Source organism: Vicia villosa, linkage group LG1 (genome assembly GCF_029867415.1).
Source record: "Vicia villosa cultivar HV-30 ecotype Madison, WI linkage group LG1, Vvil1.0, whole genome shotgun sequence".
Lineage (NCBI taxonomy): Eukaryota > Viridiplantae > Streptophyta > Magnoliopsida > Fabales > Fabaceae > Vicia > Vicia villosa.
The window spans coordinates 81,247,924-81,268,044 of record NC_081180.1 but is presented as its reverse complement, the minus strand read 5'-3'; the positions used below and the strand labels follow the sequence as shown (position 1 = coordinate 81,268,044).

Genomic DNA, 20,121 nt, shown 5'->3' with positions numbered 1-20,121 from the left:
GACTCGGATAAGATGTTACCGGTGGACCTCCTTGCCGGGCGCTTGGTGGCCCGAGGAGCGTTACGCCGAGGATGGTGGAGATGAGCACTCCAAGTCCTGTTGGAGAGCGCAGGGTGGTTTGGACCTCTGAGGCTAAGTGGGCCGAAGCTGCCTTGGGCCTAATCTTGACCCAGTCCAGAACAGAATCTATTTCAAATTTATTTGTTATGAATTAAAAAAATAGTTTTCATATTCAATAACATAGATATTCTTTTTTATAATAAAATTTATCTTCTGTTGCTACATGTTTTAACATGACAAAATCATTATTTTTGAATGATAAATATTTATTGTTAGGAATTATATTGAATGATATATTTTTAAAAAAAATTAAATGAGAAACTATTTTAAATAAATTTATAAAATCATTTAAAAATAATTTTTCAATATATAACTTTTATTATCTTAAAATTTATAATAATAAATTATTTTAATTTATAACAAATAAATTTTGTACATCCCGAAAATCTTAGTGTGTGAGGTGATGAATTCGGAAGTGTGTGAAGGACTTTAACCGGAAAACCGACTTGGCATCTGTATACCATGGTCTGGTAGGATCCGTACATCTTCCTATGGTGGAGATCGGACGTGGAGGTCCCAGACACATATTCGTGTAGCCGCCAGGATATTCGGGTTGATAGCCGAAATGTAACGGTTCAGAGGTAGTCTCAGGGTTGTAAGGGGGTTATGAATTTCATGAAGGAATTATGGATCATTATTGTCGATAATTATAGCGACGACCTACGTTATTTTAAGTCTTTAAGTGTGGAAAACAAAAAGGCGGTTCATTATGGCCAGAGGGTTGAAGCTTAGAGTATATAAAAGACACTCAAACGAAACGAACATGAAGGTATCCAAGATACATAACACAACTACAGTAGTATAGAACATAATTCTTTAACAATTGCGACCTCTTCTTGTAACACCCCTTACTAACCCCGCGGCAATTTAATTAAATTCATTCAGAGTACATGAAAATAAGGGTGCCACAATTCATAAATAAAATAAACATCATTCAGTCATGTCATGCATTCACTGAGGCAATCATCATCGATTAAGACATTTCATGTTAACACAGCGGAAATTAAATCAAACGGACTAAGTTCAACATCTTTAAAACTTATCCTTCAAAACATCAAACATAACTAGAGTTATAAAACATAAACTCTAAGCATCGCGTCCCCAGTACTACAAATATCAGAGCATGACACTTGACGCTAACTAAATAACTGACTCATGAGCTAATCCTCACCGAGTCAAACAGCCGCTATCCTCAATCTCAAAATGACAACATGTAAGGGTGAGTCTCATCATAATTAACAAATGTTATAAGGTTATAAAGCAATAACACATCATAGTTGCATCGTTCACCCAATTGTTTCATAAACAAACATTCAGACAAGCTTCATCATCACAAACAATCCACCAACACATCATCAATATTTACAACACTGGAATATATCCAATCATGTTATAAAAATATGCATATGTATGAACTGACACTATCCATGTGGTACCAACATCGTCAAATGGGAATAACCCATGACCGATCCAACATCATCAAGATACGGCCCTGCCAGCACAGATTCCACACAATGGGAATCATGCCCTTCACTGATCCAACACATCATCATGGATACAACATCATCAATGAATATGAATGAATGCAACATACATGAACATACTTATACCATCGTCAAGTCTAATGAGTAACATCATCAAAATACTCATTTCATCATACCTACCATCATCATCAAGCATGTTTATATATATATATATATATATATATATATATATATATATATATATATATATATGTGCATCATTCAATCACAATCACATCATTAATCATCAAATAGATTATTTTATAAGGTTCGTTTAGCTCGAAACGACACATCAAACGGACCAACGGTTAAAAAGTTATGCATCTTTGAACTTTTTAAAATGTCTAAAAAATCCTTGGCTCTCTGCCAAGCAGCTCGCGGCGCAAACATATGCTCGCGGCGCGAAACGAGAAAAAGGTACGCTTTCGCGGCGCCAACACTGGGACGCGGCGCGAACTGAGCGTGTCAAAACTTCCTGGCTTTCTGCCCAGCCGTTCGCGGCGCCAACCCTGGGACGCGGCGCCAACCGGTAATTTCAGAACCCCAAATCGCAGAAAACAACAATCTACACATCCCAATTGCCCTCAAATCATACCAGCACGAATTTCAGGAAATGAATCATACATACAACACAAAATGCACATCAGAATACACTAATTAAGCATCAATTAAGACCATAACATCACACACATCATAGATTCAACAAAGGGATTAAACATCACACAATTGTCTCAATCCCTAAACCTATCATATGACTCAATTGATACGAATCCCACATCTATTCTATGCTATTAATCCCTAACCCGATAATAGATGCTAATCAGATAAGTCCCCCCTTACCTTAGCCAAATTCTTGAATTCTTCCTCTTTCTCTGCTTCTGCACTTTCAGGTTCTTGCTCTCTTCTCCTCTTTTGCTCTTTTCTCGTTCTATTTCCAATTTTCCTCTTTTCCTTCTTTTTATGAAAACAACATAATTTTAGTAAAAGTCCTCCTGACTAACACCCCTCCTTTTACTAAACACTACCTCGGCTCAATTCTATTATTTTCCATAATTTTCAGAGAAATGCCAAATAATTCCAATAAAATAATTTAAATTCTAATTAAATTAATTTAAGGAAAATTACGGATGTTACAACTTCTGACTAGCATCAAGAAGGTTAACCAGAAGGTGTTTTTAGCATGAACAAATTTGAAAATAGTTTAACGATTTGTTCATTATTGGAACTATAATCAACCACAAGGAGGGAATTCAGAGTCTATTAAGGTGGTTCGCGGTTTCCGAGACAGTGAAGAGGAGACTTACCTGCAAGGTTGTCACTCTAACTTTTAAATTAGTAAGAGAGTATTAAGTGAAGTTTGATTGGAAAGGATTTGAATACTCGTGAGGTGACACATTTTCCTTTTAAATACAGGGAAACGATTGATAACTCCAAGCGTGTGAGATGGAATACCATGGTATTCTCGTGAGGGATGCTTTGCGACACAGGGAAAAGGGTATACATATCCTTTGTGCTATAGTTTGCTGCTTTGTAATTAGGCCTTTGTCTACTAGGCCTTTGGACGATCCGAAATATTTGTCCCTCAAGCCATTGTAACTGCTTTGTAGGGCGAGGGTTTGTGATACACTTTATTATCCAGCTAAGGAATTCATGGATGTGGAAGTCCTGAATGGGACATTTTCGTTTCTTAAGAATAGGAGCATTAAATGCCTTTTTATGAAGTCGTAATGTGACAATCTCTTAAACGGTTTTGATTTAAAGTTTGTCTAAATTTACGTTCAAATTTGGGGCATACCTTCAAGTTTCAACTAAACAAATAAGAAGGAAAGATGGATCCAAGCTAATAGTGTTAAATGATTTTGAGATCTTTGAATACTTTAACAAAGTGTCTTTGTCGAGATTAAGGTGATCCTTAACATAACCAAAACCCTAAAGCATAACATGCACACGAGCAACCATAAATATACTTTTCTTTGAATTGATTTTATAGTTGAAATGATACATGTTATCGGTCTAGTGACAAGGCCCAAATAAGTGATGACTAACCCAATACAAGGTTCTCTGAAATCCCAAACCCTCTAAAAGGAGAACATACTATCAAATTAACTACTAAATAATGATGTTAGGTCGAGGACATCACATTTCCATACAAGGTCCATATGAATGACTTGGACCACATAACTAGTGAGGAACATACCATATAATTACACTTGATTAAGGCATGTGAATAAATCACATTGATCTGATCATAAAATGAATAAGCTTTTGACATATGTCCCTTCTGACACATATCCCACATATAATGTTTTAGGTTTGTGAAATCTAATGAATTTTCTATAAAAGTATATGTAAAATATCACGTAATGCAATCACATTCTAACCCTAAAAATACCTCTCACCATTGACGGACAATGGCTTGGGAGTCAAAGTGTTTGAAGGTACCCCATTTCTCCCGCGCCGAACCCAAACTTTGAGATATCAACGAACTCCTAGAAATCACCTCCAGATATAACTCAAGCCTCACTCGTGAGAGCTTCATTGGTCTTTCCCGATCATTTGCGTCATATGTGAATTCAACCTTGGGCCGAACAATTGAGAAAATATAGGGAATGAGTTACTCGTTTCTAAGTCGCAAGGGAGTTCTTTAATATTGTACTATGTATAAGAGAGCTCGTCATAAATTTTCTCATATAACGAGTGGCTTACTCGAATCATTGTGATATTTCATCTTCAAATGGACCATGGAGGCCGCGACATCTAATGTCGCCATTAATGACCTTCTTAGGATTTCGTTGTAGACTATTTTTGCAAGGGTTAACGGGGAATCTTATCTTCATGGATCTGCTGTTTCTGCCTTCTCCAAACTAGACCAATAGATCTATGGTTCCACATTAACGATTCAAGGAGCCAGTGAATGCTAGGAGGCTATAGACTTAGCACAATTTAAAATATTTCACGTGTAATCTTAATATTGTGAAGGCTAAGAAGAACATCAGGTCACACGAGCTTCAGTTATTGATGAAGATCTCTAATATTGAGAGGTTGCCTCACTACTACGAAAAAGTCATATATACCATAATGGTTTGAAAAAGGATACTACAATGACTGACCAACTGTTGTAAGGTAAGGGGTGGTTGTATGTCTGGTGCTTTCCACCACGATCGCGAGACCGTGATAATAAGGCATGACAGGCGCTACCAATCATAACTATTACGATTAATAACCGTTGTGATATATATTTAGGTAATGGGTTCGAAACGCAACCGTAACAATTTATTTGGAATATAATTAACATTTTAGCACGGTTATAATAGATAACTGTTGTGGAAAGTAACTTGAGTTTATGATATAATATGTAGATTGATTGTTTTCCATACACCTCACTAAACAAATTCAACCATTCAAATTGATGAAGAAGTATATAATCTGAAAATTAAACTATTCTTGAAAAACAACTTAAACAAGTAACTATTTTTCGAATTGCATGTATGTCATAACTCATATTCTGCTCTTTAACAAATAGGATATAGTTCAATGGTCCAAGTACTTCATGATATCAATTCCTTCGCTTCTAGTTTATTTTGAATAACATCAACTTATTGGTTAAGTCTGCCTCATCATTGTCACTATCATGATGATTGTGACGATGACTTATCATCATAACAATCACGATGGTAAGTGACAATAATGAGGTAGACTTATTCAATAAAGTGATGTTGGTAAAAATAAACTATAAGAGAAGGAATCAATGTCATTAAGAACTTAGGTCATTGAACCACGTTCTATATGTTAAAGAGCGTTAGATAAATTATGAGACGAATGCAATTCAAAAAACATTGATTGATCTAAATTGGTTTTCAAATACAACTTAATTTTCATATTATAGATTTTTGAATCAATTTAAAAGAATGCATTTTCAACGAAGGGTTAGTGAAACAAATAATCTACATACAATATAATAAATTCAACTTGATCTTCTGTCAATCTGCATAAGAAATTAAAGAACAGAACACTGCTAAGTCACACGAAGAAAACTTCATATGACTTAGCAATGTTTTGTTCTTGTTCTAAGAACATTAATCAACAACAAAAACATACAACAACATTTATCTATGACACAACAACGACATACCTTTTAGCAACAAAACACTGACAACATACAACAGTATACAACAACATACAATAACACAATATATTATAAAATATTTCACGAGCGTACCTTTTATAAAAAGAATCGTGAAATTAATGATGAAGTTCATCTACTTTATGTTACAAAAACAGTGATAATAAGTTACACATATTTACAAAGGTTTCAATAATTAAACGTGGTGATAAATAATTTTATTCTAATATATTCATAAGATTAAACTGACAGCTCATTTTTGTAACGAAAAGAAGAAAAATGTTGGTGCTGGGAATTGAAGCAAGTAAACTTCAATATACCACAAGGGTTAGGTTATAAGACCGTAATTAAATGAATTTTAATAAATAATTAAAAAATGCAGGAGCACGTAAATGAGATATTACCACGATTAACATGAAGGGCATTTTAATAACGTTACAAAATGTCTTTTTGTAGTAGTGGCTATGACAACAGTTACAACTAGTGGAAGTGTCACAATAGGAGTTTCACTCACCTTTATGTGGTCTCGAAACCTTAATATATGTTTGTCTTTCCATTGCATTTGGACTGGTGCTAACAATTTGAATGAGCTTCGTGGTGGAACATTTTTCTTGCCAGGAATTTTGATACCAACAGATCAATGACGAAGGTAATAGCGATCTGGATGCTAGAACATCTAAGTTTTTTTTTGCGGTTGGATCAAAAGTCATATTTTTCGTTCGAGCATAATCATTGTGGTTTGTAAATTTGGATCAAAAGAAATCTAATTGTGGAATTTTACTAGAATCAAAATTCGATTCCCAAAGCCTACGCCACTGTTTTGCTAAGGAACCAAAAATGCTTGGTAAAATGATGAAGAAAACCTAGTACGACGATACCCATGCTTGGTAAAATGCTTATTGGTTAAGTCAATAAGAGAATTACGAGTAAAATGAGTTACGAGTTAGAGAAAGAAAACCTAAAGTCTCGCATGAGATGTTATATATATATATATATATATATATATATATATATATATATATATATATATATATATATATATATATATATATATATATATATATATATATGATGGTAGTTACAAAATTTCCTTACCATTTCGGCATGTAATATAGGGAACCGTCCGATGACATCTAATAGTAGGCAACATTCTCTAACGTGGATTTAATGTGGAAGTCTAGAGCAAAGTTACATTATATCATCGGCACTTAGGCTATGTTTGAATTAATGGACTAGAACGGAGCGGAACGGAGTGGAACATGATGGAATGGAGTGGAGCGAAGCGGAATGATATTGAGATTCCATTATATTGTTTGTGTATATTTTATAGTTTGACGGAGCATAATAGAATATTTTAGTTCGTTCCATTGCATAGACTCCAAATTGGATGAAATGAAAATTGAAGGATACAATTGAATAAGATGCAATGGATTCCATCCTATTCCATTCTATCCATTATTTATAAATCCAAACAATGAAATCTAATTAAATACCACTCCACTCCATTCCATTCCATCACATTCCATCAATCCAAATATACCCTTAGTGAAGCGATTTAAACTAGTATTCAACATCCTCCGTTTGAATTCATAGCCGACCTTGAACAATTATATAAATGAATTAAAATATTCAGATTAAAACAAATTTTAACTTCGCTCACAAAATCCTTAGACATTGAAGTCATACTTTAACATGCCACATCACATAAAATTCATAATAAGCAAAAGAAATCCTATTTTTTAAATAATAATTCACGTAAGAGCTTAAATATCTTGATTTATTTATGCAAAAATTTAAACTAAATATTTTTTTTAATTTTAATTTAGATTTTGTTAGAATCTTGTTGGCTAACTTGGCTGTCATGTAGATTTGCAGATTACCAAACCGTCCAGCTTATACAATTTGGACTAATCCCGAACGACATATCCACCGTGCGTTTCACATTCATATCACCCACACGCTCACAATTCATTATTGTGGCCGCAACTACAAAACACACTGAAAACAGAAAAAAATTAAAAAAAGAGAGTGGTGTGGGTTTTGCGGTTGGTTCATCGTCGACTCTCACCTCGACATGGCAACCCTTCCCTCCACCATCCTCTCCATCTCCTCCTCTCTCCCTCTCCACCGCCTCCGTCGTTCCCTCCCACTCTCTTTCCCCTCTCTCCGTTTCTCCACAAAACCTCGTTCCCCCTTTCTCGTTCTCGCTTCTTCATCACACGACGACTTCACCTCCAAGGTAATTTCTAAATCTAATTGGTTTGTGTATTTCAATTGAAGTTCGATTTTGATAATTGAGTTGTTGTTGTTTGTAGAAATCAGCTCTTTCTGAATTGATACACGAAATTGAACCTCTTGATGTGAGTTATATTCAGAAAGATGTGCCGCTAACGACGGCTGATGCTATGAAAAGGACTATTTCTGGTATGCTGGGTTTGCTTCCGTCTGATCAGTTTAATGTAGTTGTTGAGGCCTTGTGGGAGCCGCTTTCCAAGTTGTTGATTTCTTCTATGATGACTGGGTTAGTACTTCAGTTTCTATCACTGTGGTTAACAGTTATATGTTCTTGTTCTCTTTATGGAGCTCATAGAATTGTTATTTAGCTTATACATAGGAGCAATGTTTTAAAATAACGGTGGCTGCTTTTGCCATTTCCATTTCGGTCGGTACAGCCTACAGGTGTTCCGACAGCAATCCAATATTGTTTTGTCGCGGCAGTTTTCCCCTATGAAGCACAGACACCAGATATACGACACCGGCACTTTGACATCAGTAATAATTTGAAAAAATAAATTAATTAAACTAAACGTAATCATAAGTGTCGGCTTCGGACACCGACATTGACACGCCTTTTTTAAGAGGTGTTGGTGCTACAGAGGTTTTCCCGGGAACAAATCGTTTTAAAACGTTGCTTTCGAGGAAGAGATATGCTCTTTTAACGATGGTAGTTAGTTTTTCGAATAAACCACCTAATTAGTTTGACTCAAGCTCTGGAATAGGTCCATGAGACTCTAGTAAATTGACAAGTTGGTCCTCATATTTAACCACTTATACCTATGAGTTTATGAATAAGGTCACTGACTCTAGTAAACTGTCAAGTTGGTCCTCATATTTAACCACTTTATATTCAGTAGGTCCCTATATTTAGTCACCTACTATCAATTTAGTTCCTGAAATTATTACTATTGGATTTGGTCCTTCTGACTCTCGGAAGGATTACTATGAGGAAAATTTGACAGACTCAGATTCTTTTTTGAAATATTCATAATCCCGGGGACCTGTTTTGGGAATTGGGAGAGCCCTACGAAGTACGGGATGGATTTGGTGGTTTACTCTCATTTTTTCCCTTTTCAGAGTTATGATAATCCATTTGGAGAAGGGAGAGAATGTTGCATATCTTAACTATATAGTTTGTGAGAATATATGTTGATACTTGATAAATGTCCCTGGATTTTGAAGTTTCTAAAGAATACTAATTTTATCATGCATTGCAATTAGAGATATTCTATAGGTTATCTAACTAATAACAGCTACTAGAGCTGGTTGTCTTGTAAGGAAGAAACACGCTATAGCAGGTCATTGTAGGTGAACTGTTTTGCACCTATGTGCGAAAGAGATACACCTTTGTAAGTAACTTTTCCATAATGAAATTCTAGTTATAACAGAAAATGCAAACTTTATCTACACTTCTTATAAATTGCCAAGTAATGTTTATCCAAATGGGGGGAATATGAGAAGCTTTCTTCATGTATTTACAGGTATACACTACGCAATGCTGAATATAGGCTTTGTCTGGAGAAAACTCTTGACACGTGCGAAAGAGATCTTGAGAAGCCAAAGACAGAAAGTACGAAGTTCGACTTACAAGACTTCCTACGTGACAGCGTAAATATTGACTTTGGTAGAAAGAATAATTTGTCTTCCAAAGTTGAAAAGTCTCACGAGGATGTCGATATTGAAGACCTTGGCAAATTATCCGCCGAAGCTCAAGAATTTATTTCCAGTTTGCAATCTCGTTTGTCCTCTATGAAAAAGGTATGCTGTAGAATTTAAGATCATTCCTTGACATTTGATGGGTTTTATGCATTGGATTCATGCTTCATTGAACTGTCTATGGATTTTATTTTGCATTGGAAATTGTTAGTTATTGATTGCCACTTATCTCAATTGCAATTAGGCTACCATTACAACAAACTTGTTTTTTCCTTTTTATTTATTTTCCTTGTTTTTCGGAAAATTTATCCAGGAGCTACGTGAAGTGAAGAGGAAAAGTGCTGCTCTTCAAATGCAACAGTTTGTTGGAGAAGAAAAGAATGATTTACTGGATTACTTGAGATCGCTTCAACCTGAACAGGTTTTGTCATTTGTGAAAATTCTTTATTTGTGTTTTCATTATTAGCCACGTCTTTTTGTGTATATGTTGTATAATTTCCATGCATTACCGCGATGCAATTATATCTTTCTTTTGAATGATATCTGGCCTTGGTTTTTTATCTTGTATTTGTTTTCATGCATTACTTAAAACCAATATCAAGAATGTCTATCTGTAATTGCTGTTGCATTTGTTTATTTTAAAATAACTCTTTCACATGAGAAAGACCATAAGGTTTTTTGTTTGGGAGTTTGGAGGGGAGGGTTTTGAAAAAAGGGAAGGATTGAGTGAAAAGAATAGAAGAATTTAGGTGGGGAGGGTTTTGGGAGATTTATTTTTATTCAAAAGCCAAAAACCCCTAATTTGGGGAACTAAAAAATTGTATTGGAAGAGGGGTTTGGAGGGCTTAGACAAATTGTTTCGATATAATTTATATTGTTATAATATTTCAAAAATTAAAAATATGTAAATGATAAACACTCTATTATCATTCCAAACAAAATATTTTTTTCAAAAAATGTTAAAGATTTCTCTATATTTTTTTAAAAAGTCGTTTTTCGAAGCCCTCCCTCTCCCTCCCCTTCAAACTCCCAAACAAGGCCTAAGAGAATTTAATAAAAAAGATATCGAGATTAACGATTTGGATAAAATCATGGTTGTGGATAGAACATTATGGCGAAAGTTGATCCATGTAGTCGACCTCACTTAGCGGGATAAGGCTTGGTTTGTTATTATTGATGTTCATATGATTTATTAAAGCCGTTTAATCCTTATAACCAACCTTTCTTGGTTGGAAAAAACTTCTGATTGTTTCCGCTTTGTGAAACTTGCATACTCTTCCAATTTCCATCATTAGGATGAAAACTCCAAAGATGTAAAAACTCCAAATATCCATTCAAACATTAAAATACACGTTCTTTTGTATTCCTAAATGTTAACTGTGAGTTTGTGACCTTACTAGCTTGTGAAGACCTATTTTATATCATTATATCTTATTTTCAATTTATGTCAGTGTTTTAGTTGGGTGTGTATTTCACTAATGAACAGGTAGCGCAGCTGTCAGAATTTACATCCCCTGAGCTTAGGGACATCATCCTCTCTGTTGTGCACGGTCTTTTGGCCACCCTTTCTCCTAAGATGCATTCCAAACCTTCAACTACGTCGGAGAATGCAACAGTTGGAACAGCAAATGAAGGGAGTGAGGATTGTGCCGAGGTTGTTGAGAATTCTTCACTTCAATTTCAGCCATTTATTTCATTAACTCGGGACTATCTTGCCCGCCTGCTCTTTTGGTTAGTATTTTTTTATTGCCATTGGCTTATATGTTTTTTTTTCTTCCATTTATGTATTTTATTTGTTTATGAAAGATGATTTGGAATGTTTAAGGCTATGTACCAGTGCGGAGCTCATTTCTGGACTAAACTAATTTTTCTCACTGTCCTCCCCCTGTAGGTGCATGCTGTTGGGACACTATCTTAGAGGTCTCGAGTACCGAATGGACTTGACAGAACTGTTATCCTTGACAAATGATGGTGAGAACGATGTTTCTGGGAATGAACAAATTGTTTGAACGCTGTTCAAATTTTGGGGTACAATCTGTTTATAGAGGTGTGGTCTCAACACAAACATATTATGATCCACATCAAGTGCTAGTCACTTCTGCTGAGGGTTATCATTGCTTACAGAAGAATAAATCTTGCTTTCTTGAAACGGTAACAATTCTCAGTCTCTTCTAATGTCCGACCATCAGAAGAATTGAAGGTGGTTGGCATTTTTGTTGATGGTTGATTGCTTATTTTATAGTCTACACAGAGAATATGAAAATGTGACGCACTATGCAGCTTGAGATGCAAAATGAAGTTGGTTATTTATCTGTTTATATTTGAATAAAACAGTTTACTTAGATGTATCATTGTGTCCATACTACTATGAGTGAGATGTTAAGTTTTCTGTAAATTATTATTATTTTGTTAAGTTAGATGACCTTATTGTGAAGAATGAATTTGCCAGACACATTTATTGTTTTTTTGTGTGTGTGTTGCTGGATTGGAGTTAGCATTGAGGTGATTCTTCACGCTGTCTGTGTCCTATAACACTGGCGTTCCCTCCCAAAAGATCAGGAAGTGTATACATTCAAAATGGCTGTCCTGTATATTCTTGAATCTTTTCCAGGTAGTAACGGTAGACCAACAAATCACTACCAAAGCACATTACAATTCTTTGATGATTGGTTCATGATCAAATGTTATAGTTGTAAATATTATCCGGGTTATAATTCTATCATTTAATTTACCAAACCAACCTTTTAAGTACTTGGTTTTTAGGGGTTAATTTTCACCTCCACATTTTTAAAAACATGTTCTTGAAAATGTACTTTAGATGATACGTACACAATAAGATGTGTCATACATTGTTATACTTTTATTGTTTGTGTGCAATAAATATACTTATTGTTTGTGTGCAATAAATGGATTTGTTCAAATTAAAGATTCTAAGAATAGATGCAATAAAGGAATCTGTTGAGTTAACTAACCGATGTGATATACCGATGTGATATCCATTGTAATGCAGTTGTCCCTAAGGAGACCAAAACCTCGTTTCTAATGCTAGTCCCAATGCTAGAGAATCCCTAAGAATCAAATGAATATAGACCAATCTGGGTAGTTCATCAAGATTGATTAGAGTGATGGGAAATTTAATAATCGGTGCCAATAAACATTTGTCCGAAGTAGCAAGATCGTTTGACTCTCTAATTTTTACATTATTATACCTATGTTTGATTTTTTTTGGCTACACCACAACTATATCTACTAATTAAATGAAAATATTACACGAAAAATTATAAAAGAGCTATGAATATTAATTCTTTATTAAAAATAGCAATGTTTGATTTTTTTAACTAACACTTGGTCACTTTAGACTATATTTAATTATTTATAAAAGATATTTTAATATTATTTAATTAAATACATGTGTAAAAATATTTTATGACATTATTATATATATATTATTTGAATCGAAACATATCTACCATTTATTGTTTGAGAAGTGAACAAAATACAATGAGTTATAACTTTATATTTTAATTCTGCCTTTAATTTAAAAAAAAACTATTAAATAAAATTCAATCAAAAATAAATTTATAATATGATAAAAGAAAAACAAATTTAATAATCAATTAGTTATAATAATTAATATATTTAATTATCACTCTATTTTAATTGATTTACAAGATACATACACATTTTATTAAAGGTATATATTTAAGAATTTAAATTCAAATAATTTTAGATTTTTTACACTTTTGCACTTAAAATTAATTATGTGTTTATTTTTAAATGATATTGTATGTCATTTATAAAATGTGACAAACTATGAAATAAAAATGTTTTGTAAAACTTTATAATAAAAAGTATAAATAAAAAAAAGAATTTTTAATATAAATTAATAAGAGAAGATCAAAATTATTTAAATTCAAAATAAATAATTAGTTTTGTGAATCAAATTAAATAAGACACAAAAATTAAAATTAAACCTAACTAATACTACTTCAGTGTCTATTTAGTTTAAGGAATAATAATATTATGTTTTATTTTTTTTTTTAATTTCTAATTTCCGTCATAAACTTTTTAATAATGTAGTTTTGACTAATTTATTAACCATCTATAGTGCGATGTAACTAGTAAATATGCATCTCCTACCTATCTAAATCTAATAAATATTATTATTAGAAGATTTTGATTTATTCACAATATAACTCAAAAGCTAAAGATTAGATAAATAAAAATAAAAATTATCTTTTCATTTAGTTTTGGATTGCAGTATAAATAGGGATTTGGTAAATTTTTTAGGAAGAGATATCTGTTAGTTTAAATTCAAATCGATATGAGAAAGAAATATATCAGATTCAATTTTTTTTGAGAATAATTATCATATTTAATTTGATATACCGTATCTTTATTTAGGTTATAAAATTATATTCCATCTTTTTACTCAACAAAAAAAGTAACAAATTGATGAGACCTTCTTTTTCTCAAATCCTAATAACCGCTGCAAATTTAATATATATAACAATATAAACAGTCGTAGTGCAAGTGATTAATTAAGTGCATCAAATCTTTAGAAATTATTATTCTCCATAAATATTTGTCATCTGAATCTTGTTTATCATTAGGGGACAACAGGAGCACTGTTTCTTCTTCTGCAGTCATGTTTAACTTTGGTCTTATGGAGGAACAATTTCGTGCTCTTCAACTTCAACAAGGTATTCTCTTATGCCCTATCTTGTTCAAGAACATATTCTTCAAGAAACTAATAACACTATCTTGTTCAAAGAATATATATATATAACGTCTTTTTAACTAATTTTATGCCCTAACGAATTTTTAACGTCTTTTTAGCTATGGAAGAACAAATTCATGTTGGGAGAAATATTCATTGGTATCATGGCACTAGTTATTTTATAAATAGGGCTCCTTCAATGGAAGAGATTAATCCAATAATGAGAGGATTTTATACTGGTAGAAATATATGGAATAATGGTTATGGATTTCTACCTTATAATAACAACTTCCTTCAACCATCATGGAGAGGATTGGTGGTTCCAATGGCGATGGATTGTCTCGACTGTCAATATTTGCAAGCGGTGATCGAAGAGGGTGACCCAAGATATATTGCTAGGATCCTTTTTGAAATAAAGGATGATTTACACGAGCTCATGAAGCACCAGTTTGGCAACTATTTGATTCAGAAGATTTTTGAAGCAAATACTGGTATCTCTAATATTCAAATAGATTCTATTGTTTACTTGATTATCTCTAGTACTCAATTCAGTGATGTCTGCAAGAACAATCATGGGTAAGTATCTATTATTGATAGATCTTTTATATTTTAGAGATCAATTTCATTTAAATGTAGTTACTATTCTGGAACCACTTAAGGTCAAAATTGACTTGACCTCCGAGTCAAGTGGACCAGATATTGGTAGTGACTAGTGAAAACAAAAAAAAAATTATTCTCTTGATTTTTTTTATTTGATAATTTTCGTGTAATTTTCGATTTTGTTTTCTGCAGAACTCGGGTTGTGCAGATAATGGTGGAGAATATTAAATGCCCAGTAACAAAATATGCGGTATTGTATAAGATGAAGCCTATCATTGTTGAATTGATGAAAAATATTAATGGTGGTTATGTTATTGTGCAATGTGTGAAGGTTTTCCCACCCGCACTCAAAAAGGTTGGGTTGTAAATAGAGAATAGAAATTCAAATTAGATATATTTATTTTTGAAATCTTGGTATCTGGTCTTGTAACCGATTATTTGTCAATACCTTTTATCGTCATCTATTAATGTCTTTCAAATTATATAACTTGTTCAGGTGATCTTGGACGAATTAGCAAAACATTGTGTTGATATTGCGACGCACAAGATTGGATGTTCAGTTCTTCAAATTTGTCTTAAAGACAGTGAGATACTAGCCATGGATTTGATAACTGCAATCATCTCAAATGCTATGTTTCTAGCAGAAGATCCTTACGGGTTCGAATCCACACTCTTGAACTCATATTTTTTATTTATGTTAAAGTTGTTGAATAGATTGTTTCATTTTAAATTTAGTATTTTGATAAATGTTATACTTTTTTGTATGTTTGAAGAAACTATGTGGTGCAATTTATAATTAAAATGGAGTTTCCGTTTGTAAATGAACGGATGATAGCACAACTTTATGGAAAATTTGCTAGACTCTCTATGAACAAACATGCTAGCAATGTGGTGGAAGATCTAATGAGATGTTCTAATCAAGATGATGTTGATGCTATAGTAGAAGAGCTAATAAGAAGCAACAATTTCTTGAATGTTATCCAAGATCCTTATGGGAATTATGTTGCACAAAGAGCACTAAAATGCACTCAGGTTTGACTTTCTTTTTCTCATTTTTTCAATGTTTCTTAAAAAAAAATCTCACATTCCTAAATTTTTTTGATCTTTTGATTCACATAGTATTTGTGTTAAAACAGTTATTCATATTTTCTTTAATCATTATTTTTTTGGTTTTGTTTATTGCAGGGCTACCTACGTAAAAGACTTTCTTTTAAAATTCGATCCTATCGCTACGACCTTCAAAATCATCCCCATGGAAAAATAGTGTTGGACAATGCCAAATATATAGCCAAAGATAATTTTTAAGCTTGATTCATGTGATGTGTTAGGATTGTTAGTTTATAGAGAGTAGTTGTTCTTTCGGTAAATTTATGATGTTGCATGTTTGTTTGGTTTATTGTTTAAGAAGAGAAAACAATAGGGCAATAACTCTCTTGTTATGTAGTAACTTTTTTTAAAATGTTGTTTATGTTGCCTCATTCAAATGTTAGTTATAACATCAATGTCTTTTTATAGAAAGAGGGATTGAGTCATTCGGCTGAAGCAGTTGATAATTCACTTCAATTAGTTTTGGATAAAGAGCCTAGGAATTCTGTGCATGTTATACCTTTGATGGGAGGAAAATATTTTGTGGAAAGTGACCCCTCATGGGGGGCTATGGAGGTTGACCAAATTTTGCTTGTGCCAATGGATGACATAATCATAGGAGGATGTAGTGAATTGATAGAAGAGGAATTTCTACATTGTCTCAATATGAAATTAATTGAGAATTTCTTTTCCACCCTTATAGAGTAGGATGCATTTATGAAAACTCCAAAATACTATTGGGTTTATTCAGAAATATATTTTCGAATGTACCAAAATTTAGTTTTTGCCAAAATTTAGTTCAAAGATGCAACCATAAAATTTTCTGAGGTTAATTCGCAAGTACATCTTCGAACATACTCCTAAAGTCAGTTCCCAACATTTTCATTTAGATAATTTATCATTTATCTACTCAATAATAATTTTGAAAATATATCTATAAAAATCTCCCGGGGAGAATTGAATATATGACCACCGTGCATGATCATCTCTCTCACACTTCAAACTTCCTCCATAACCAAAAATCCTTAAAACAATTTCATTTTCAACCAACTTTTCGATTCCAAACAAACATTATTGGATTTTATCACATCAAAGGGAGCAAAAGAAGCTGCAATTTAAGATAAAGTTTACTCATTTCATCTCTCATTATTTGCATTAATCTTGATTTTGAGCTGAAAAATGTGCGCTTTGTCCGGATATACAAAAGAAGTTACAAATTAAGGTAAAATTCACTCATAACAATATGTAATGTTGAATTTATTTTAATGACTATTTATGTAATGTTGAGTGTTTTATTTTAATGTCAAGTAAATGTTGGTGTTGGTTTGGTTTTTAATTTGGTCATACTGTCATGTTTTTGGTTTTCGTTTAATTTGTAGTATTAAGCATTTTCGGATATACATCTCCGAAATATACCTTTGTAAATGTATCTCTGAATTTAATTTAGGTAAAATGAATAAATTATGCGTTCGAGTTGTATCTCCGAAAATTGAGAGCATTTTTTACATTTCACCAGGGGCCTGGGAGAAGGTAATAGGGTGCAAAAAGAAATTCTCAATTAATTTGACTTTTCATATTGGGCCAAAATCATTGGGCTCTAATTCTGACGAAACTTTGGGTAAAGATCTTTTGGAGGATTTTTTTTTTATTCGGGAAAAATGGGTTTAAGAAAGGATGTTGGTTTGGTGGGCTAAGGATGAGGTTTGTGGAAGGAAAAATGTTCATAACCCCACTAATTCAGTTATTATTATTCTTTTGGAGAAGAATTGCATTTGGCTCAAAGAAGGATTTATCTTCTCACTCTATGTCGGTTGTTAGTAGCGGTCAACTGACTCAGGTGGTTATCTGGTTAGAGCAACCCCTATCAAGGTATCAACCTTTATGAGATGAGACTCTAGGGAAGGCACATGCAATATGAATTGGAAGTTTAGGCTTGGCACTCTAAAGTTGTTGAGGATATAGATTAGACTTCACAATTCTCTAATGATATAGTTGTTTGTGATTCAATTGTTTGCCATACAATGTATGACATTGAGATGGACTATGATCTCGTCGACTACAGTAATGACAAACTTAAGTGGGTATGATAAAAATGTTAGTATGTTGGTAATCATTTTTGGCATCTTGGTTTTTACTTTATGGATAGGAGAAATAAATATAGTCTTTGGGTTGGTTGTTTCGCCAATATATCCAATTCCCTTCATGTCCTTTGATGGTTTTCCCCTATAGTTAAAATGACATAAATATTCTCAGCTCCTAAATTTAGCATGCGAACAAATTTAATCATTCCATCAAGTTCAAAATTTAAATTTTCAACTTCTTTCTTCAACTCAGAAATAGTGAACATGAGACAAGTTTAGTCTTTGAGTACAGATTCAATCTTTCCTTATGATTTTCAACAACTTGTGATTCTTTAGTCCACCTAAGATACATAGTCTCATAAGTTTCAACAAGATCATCGTCCGATAGATTATCATTAATGACATTCCCGTTATCATATGGGACGACATTGTAGAATTTTCTTTATTTCCTTAGATAATTTAGACATTTAACTTGAATGTGTCCAAATTCTTTGCATTTTTGACACTGAATCCCTTTGACTATGTTAAGATGGTTGAAGTTTCGTCTTTTACCATCTTTTCATCGTCGTTGAAAATTACCACCTTTCGAATTATGATGTTTATTGTCTTTAACATTAGTAGATAAATTATTCACAGGTCTCCTATAAAGTCTTCTCGTGACCTTGCTAAAGTTCTTAGCAAGCATGAAAATATATTTAGTTTGATTTTCATTTGTGTCATGTTCTACTTGGTCTCCATAGTAGATAATATCCACTTTGAACATAAAACTCTTATTCTTTTTCTTGAATTTTTCATTAATATGGTGATATGGTGATTATTGTCTCTACTCCTCCACTAACATAACATGCTAATTATAAAAAATGGCCAAAGGATAAAATCAGAGGCATCTGAAACTAATTATATTAAAAAATTTCTTTACCCACCTCCCTATGGGGGTCATCCCCAGCGAAAACCCAAAACTGCCCCTGCTTCGGAGATGAATCTCCGAAGTTTTTTTTTTTTTTGATTTTTTTTTGACTTCGGAAATGCATCTCCGAAAACACCAAATTTTTGATGTTTTCGGAGATGCATTTCCGAAGTCAAAAAAATTCAAAATCCGTGAATATTTTCGGAAGTTCATTTCCGAAACTGTTGCTGCATATACAAATTTCCCTCCTTCACTATTTCATCATTTTTCTCCAAAACTTCTCAAAACTCTCTCTAAAACCCAATCAATCTCCATCAATTTTTCGCCCTAAAATCAAGTTTCAAACCGTTGATCACGTTAAAGGGAGCATAGAAAGCTACAATTTCAGGTAAACATCTCTCATTTCATCCCCTATTTCACTACATTGATTCAACAAATTTATGCTGAAAACTGATATGGTTCGGAAGTTCATTTCCGAAATATATGTTACCTAATATATTTCGGAAATGAACTTCCGAAATATGCCCTGGCAGTTAAAAAAAAACAGTTTTGGCCAATTTTGCTAATTTTTTCATTTGTTAGGTATGGTGCATCCGGACAACATTGTGCAAGGCGATGGAGTATTAAATCCGGAAATTGTCAACGTTAATAACGATCCGGTTATTGACGTTACTCCTATGATCAATGCGGTTGATGTTCGGCAAGAATTTACAAATGATCGGAGCTTCGGTAGTCGCGAACAATTGATTGATTGGGTTTGGAAGGAAGCTAGTAAACTTGGATTTGGAATTGTTATTTTAAGGTCGGACAACAGAAATAGTAGGCGGAAAGCTTTCGTTGTTTTGAATTGCGAACAGGGTGGTAGTTATGTACAATCAAACCGTGTGCTAAAACACGAGGACACGGGATCGAGAAAGTGCGGTTGTCCGTTTAAGTTGCGTGCCACTCGGAGGGTTGATGATATGTGGCGGTTAACCGTAATTTGTGGAATGCATAATCATGCCTTGGATGTCAAGTTACACGGGCAT

The 20,121-nt window shown here is 33.2% G+C and overlaps 2 protein-coding genes across 2 annotated transcripts; both read left to right on the top strand.

Annotated features, from left to right (window-relative positions):
- Positions 1 to 7,683: 7,683 nt before the first annotated feature.
- Positions 7,684 to 12,151, top strand: LOC131643325 (uncharacterized). Its single transcript, XM_058913516.1, has 6 exons — positions 7,684 to 8,005; positions 8,082 to 8,287; positions 9,525 to 9,801; positions 10,013 to 10,120; positions 11,186 to 11,430; positions 11,591 to 12,151. The coding sequence occupies exons 1-6, from the start codon at positions 7,841 to 7,843 to the stop codon at positions 11,706 to 11,708; spliced, it is 1,119 nt and encodes a 372-aa protein (XP_058769499.1). The 5' UTR covers positions 7,684 to 7,840; the 3' UTR covers positions 11,709 to 12,151.
- Positions 12,152 to 14,540: 2,389 nt separating this feature from the next.
- On the top strand, positions 14,541 to 16,813 carry LOC131647375 (pumilio homolog 12-like). The gene is made up of 5 exons (XM_058917277.1): positions 14,541 to 14,995; positions 15,212 to 15,374; positions 15,516 to 15,676; positions 15,793 to 16,051; positions 16,535 to 16,813. Exons 1-5 carry the CDS (start codon positions 14,541 to 14,543, stop codon positions 16,811 to 16,813), a joined length of 1,317 nt encoding a protein of 438 aa, XP_058773260.1.
- Positions 16,814 to 20,121: the final 3,308 nt, after the last annotated feature.

Bases quoted from the DNA above. Each gene is read 5' to 3' on its own strand.
- LOC131643325 (XM_058913516.1), top strand. From the start codon at position 7,841: ATGGCAACCCTTCCCTCCACCATCCTCTCCATCTCCTCCTCTCTCCCT. The intron at 8,006-8,081 runs GTAATTTCTAAA...TGTTGTTTGTAG, and splicing joins ACGACGACTTCACCTCCAAG to AAATCAGCTCTTTCTGAATT. The intron at 10,121-11,185 runs GTTTTGTCATTT...ACTAATGAACAG, and splicing joins GATCGCTTCAACCTGAACAG to GTAGCGCAGCTGTCAGAATT.
- LOC131647375 (XM_058917277.1), top strand. From the start codon at position 14,541: ATGGAAGAACAAATTCATGTTGGGAGAAATATTCATTGGTATCATGGC. The intron at 15,677-15,792 runs GTTCGAATCCAC...GTATGTTTGAAG, and splicing joins CTAGCAGAAGATCCTTACGG to AAACTATGTGGTGCAATTTA. The intron at 16,052-16,534 runs GTTTGACTTTCT...GTCTTTTTATAG, and splicing joins GAGCACTAAAATGCACTCAG to AAAGAGGGATTGAGTCATTC.